The sequence below is a fragment of the Sinocyclocheilus rhinocerous genome, unplaced genomic scaffold (assembly GCF_001515625.1).
Source record: "Sinocyclocheilus rhinocerous isolate Xijiao unplaced genomic scaffold, SAMN03320098_v1.1 scaffold1120, whole genome shotgun sequence".
NCBI classification, from domain to species: Eukaryota; Metazoa; Chordata; class Actinopteri; order Cypriniformes; family Cyprinidae; genus Sinocyclocheilus; species Sinocyclocheilus rhinocerous.
The window spans coordinates 67,330-70,673 of record NW_015666179.1 but is presented as its reverse complement, the minus strand read 5'-3'; the positions used below and the strand labels follow the sequence as shown (position 1 = coordinate 70,673).

Genomic DNA, 3,344 nt, shown 5'->3' with positions numbered 1-3,344 from the left:
GAAATCGGGAGTAAGATGTTACTTTAGTTCTAGAATAAATGTGAACATGCATAAATTCATCTCACTCACTCACAAAAAAAAAATCAGATTTAGTTTTCCTCAAAATTAATTAAAACCGTTAAACGCAACTCAGAATATGACTCAAAGCTGCAATAATTAAATATGTTAAATAATACAAATAACCTTTATGTATTTAATCCCATTTTATTAACCGATTTGCTGCTAACCTTCAGTGATCCAATTCAACCATACTAATAAGCAAAAATTACACAAGATAAACTAACATTTCTTCTTTTCTTTTTTTATTGCTGAAGAGTGTTGAACTTTCTTCTTCTGTGTATACTGTACAGACGTGAATTTACATTTCCTTCAGCCTGAGGCTTTTGGTGTGAAAGGGCTTTTACATTTGCCAAAAATAGAACTTTTTATATTAAAAGCAACCAAGCAAGCCCAGCCCAGATTTAAAAAGTAATGCAAAAGTAACGTAACGCATTACTTTCAATAAAAAGTAACTAAGTAACGTAATTAGTTACTTTTTTAGGAAGTAACGCAATATTGCAAATGCATTACTTTTAAAAGTAACTTTCCCCAACACTGATCTGGTGTTCTTTGTGAGATATTTTGGATGTATAGTACCGCATAATGTACTTCCATCTACTATCGGTGTTGTCTGTGTTGTGATATTTTAAATGTAATAACACTATATATGTGTGATAAAATACTTATCACTTATGTCTCTTGTAAAACCAACTGTAGATTTTGCCGAGCCTCTGGCAATTCCCACTTACATGGAACCAGACCTGCCCGGCCCCAGCTTCCCTACTAGCAGTGCGCTGGACAACCAACCTCCAGAAGAGAGCATCTCCATCCTCACCTCCATGGGCTTCCCCAGACATCACACAATCCAGGCTCTCAAAGCCACAGTGAGTGTCCTGCCTCATCTGCTTCATGTACAGTAGCCTGAAAAAGAATTTGGACAACTAAAAATGTATGAATGTCATTGCGTTATGATACACTGCACCTGTGGTTACTCTTCTAGGACACCTGCGTGAACTTTAGTGGAACCGACTCCACACATCCACTAAAAAATGACCTTGAGACTAGTTCCACTAAAAGTTCAAGTGTCATTTGTTTGCAGATGACACTTTTTTTTTTTTTAAATCTAAAACAATGAAATTCATACATTTCATACAGTGTCCAATCGTGTCTAGATACTTTTTAGGGCCACTGTATGTAGTATGTTCATGTTTTGAACTGTTACTTCTTGCTGCAAATTGTTTGATATGATTCTTTGGCAGGAATATAATTAGCATACTGTCACATTACACAGATGCAAAAACATGTTCCAGCATGTCTGGGTCAGTTTTGTCACTTGTTGCTCATCAACCAAGCATGTGAGAATTGAGAAGCCATCTCTTCTGTTGAACTGCTTGGCTAACCTTCACATTCCCTTAATGGATACTTAAAAGTTTGTCTACACTGTTTATAACTGAAGGAAATGCTGTTTGTGTTGGTTTAAAGTTATTTGGAGATTACACTGTTATTCAGTCAAATTTACTTGCTAACTAAATCTTTGATGAAAGTACTTTTCAGGGTTTTATTGTTGTATTTGTGTGTGTGCATTTATTTCAAAGAAATGTATCGTTTTATTCAGCAAGGACATTTTAAATTGATGAAAAGCTAAAGACCTTTATAATGTTATGAAAGATTTCTATTTCAAATAAATGATACTCTTTTGAACTTTCTATTCATCAAAGAATCCTGAAAAACAAAAGTGTCCACAAAAACAAAAAAATTAATTCTGAAGGATCGTGTGATATTGAAGACTGATGAAAATTTAGCATTGCCATCACAGGAATAAATTGCATTTTAAAATATATTAAAAGTTATTTTTAAATATTACTGTCAAATAAATGCAATAAGTGAACACAACTTCTTAAAAAAATACATTTTACATAGTTGCACTAGTTGATCCAGAATTTCCTCTTTAATAATTTTACATTTTAGTTTTCAGTTTAACTTTAATGAATTTTATAACTCCTATGTTTAGTCTAACCTTTCAGATCTTCTTGTCAAGTGAAGCTCTTGTAAGGTATTTAAACATAATCCTTTATAGTAGGACCTGCTTCTTCTTTAGTATTTCATTTTGTGTTTTAGACATTGTGGTTGTGTTGTGTAAAAATAGCCTCTCAAGCAGCCAATAATGGCGCAGTAACAAGTGGACGTCTTCAACCTACGTCGTTCACATTTATTTAGGAAAAGATGAGGGCGTCAGGCCACATTTGCTTTCAGTGCTGGCATTTGCAGTGAATCACGGCGCTATTTCAGATGAGTGCCTATGCCTAAATGAGTCTTTTGACCACGCTAGAATGACCTCAGTTAAATCAAGGACTTTCGACGGGTCTGAGCAATTTAAAAATGGCTCTTTGCCTGAGGATATAATTTTGGTGTTCAGAGTTTTCTTGTGAAATTAAATCTTGCCATGTTTTTTTGTCCACTCAGGTTGTTGGTAACCTAAAAAAACTGATCCGTGTATTTAAAGCTCCTGTTCTCAAGTGATTAGAGTATTTTGTCAATGAATTACAATGAACGAACAATGAATTACAATATCATGAGGTCACATTTAGTCCGTTTTCTGCTTCTTCGTCTGACTACAGAACAACAACTTAGAGCGAGCTCTTGACTGGATATTCACACACCCAGACTGTGAGGACGAGAGTGAGGCTATGTCAGACACGGCAGACACAGAGCCGAACAATAACAGCTTCTCAAATGCCAATGCCCACAGCGACTCCTCTCTGTCTCCAGATCAGGACCTGTCCAGCCCCCGTGTCAGAGACGGACCCGGGCGTAAGTGCTTACAGAACACTCAGTTGAACAAACAGCGCTCAACACATACTGAGGATTGCACTGTCTGCATACATTGCTGGATTGATATTTCATTGCTGATGTTGTTGTTGTTTTTTTCTTTCTCAAAGGTTACGAACTGTTTGCTTTCATCAGTCACATGGGATCATCTACAATGTCTGGTCATTATGTGTGTCATATCAAAAAAGAGGGCAGGTATGCTGATTATAATGTGTGTTATTTATTTACACATTTTCATTTTGTGAATGTTACAATCAGACTGATTGCAGAGAATATCTGAAGAACCAATGTTTTGTGCTTGTCAACAACAAGCGATAATATATAATAGAAAAAAAACATAAAAAAATTGAATTATTAGAAAGTGAAGGAGTATAAATGTTTTTAAACATTTATAAATGTTAAAATGATAAAGAAAACAAAATATAAAAAAAATATTAGGAAATGTTTTAATTAAAAAATTCTCATTTAGATTTATA

General features: G+C 34.7%; 1 protein-coding gene across 1 annotated transcript in view; it reads left to right on the top strand.

Moving 5' to 3' along the window:
- The window catches only part of usp13 (ubiquitin specific peptidase 13), a 28,039-nt gene that overhangs the window by 23,083 nt on the left and 1,612 nt on the right, over positions 1-3,344 (top strand). Inside the window, exons 18-20 of the mRNA XM_016543254.1 lie at positions 757-923; positions 2,658-2,850; positions 2,979-3,063. Of these exons, the coding sequence (XP_016398740.1) occupies positions 757-923; positions 2,658-2,850; positions 2,979-3,063 (445 nt within the window). The remainder of the gene's footprint in view (positions 1-756; positions 924-2,657; positions 2,851-2,978; positions 3,064-3,344) is intronic.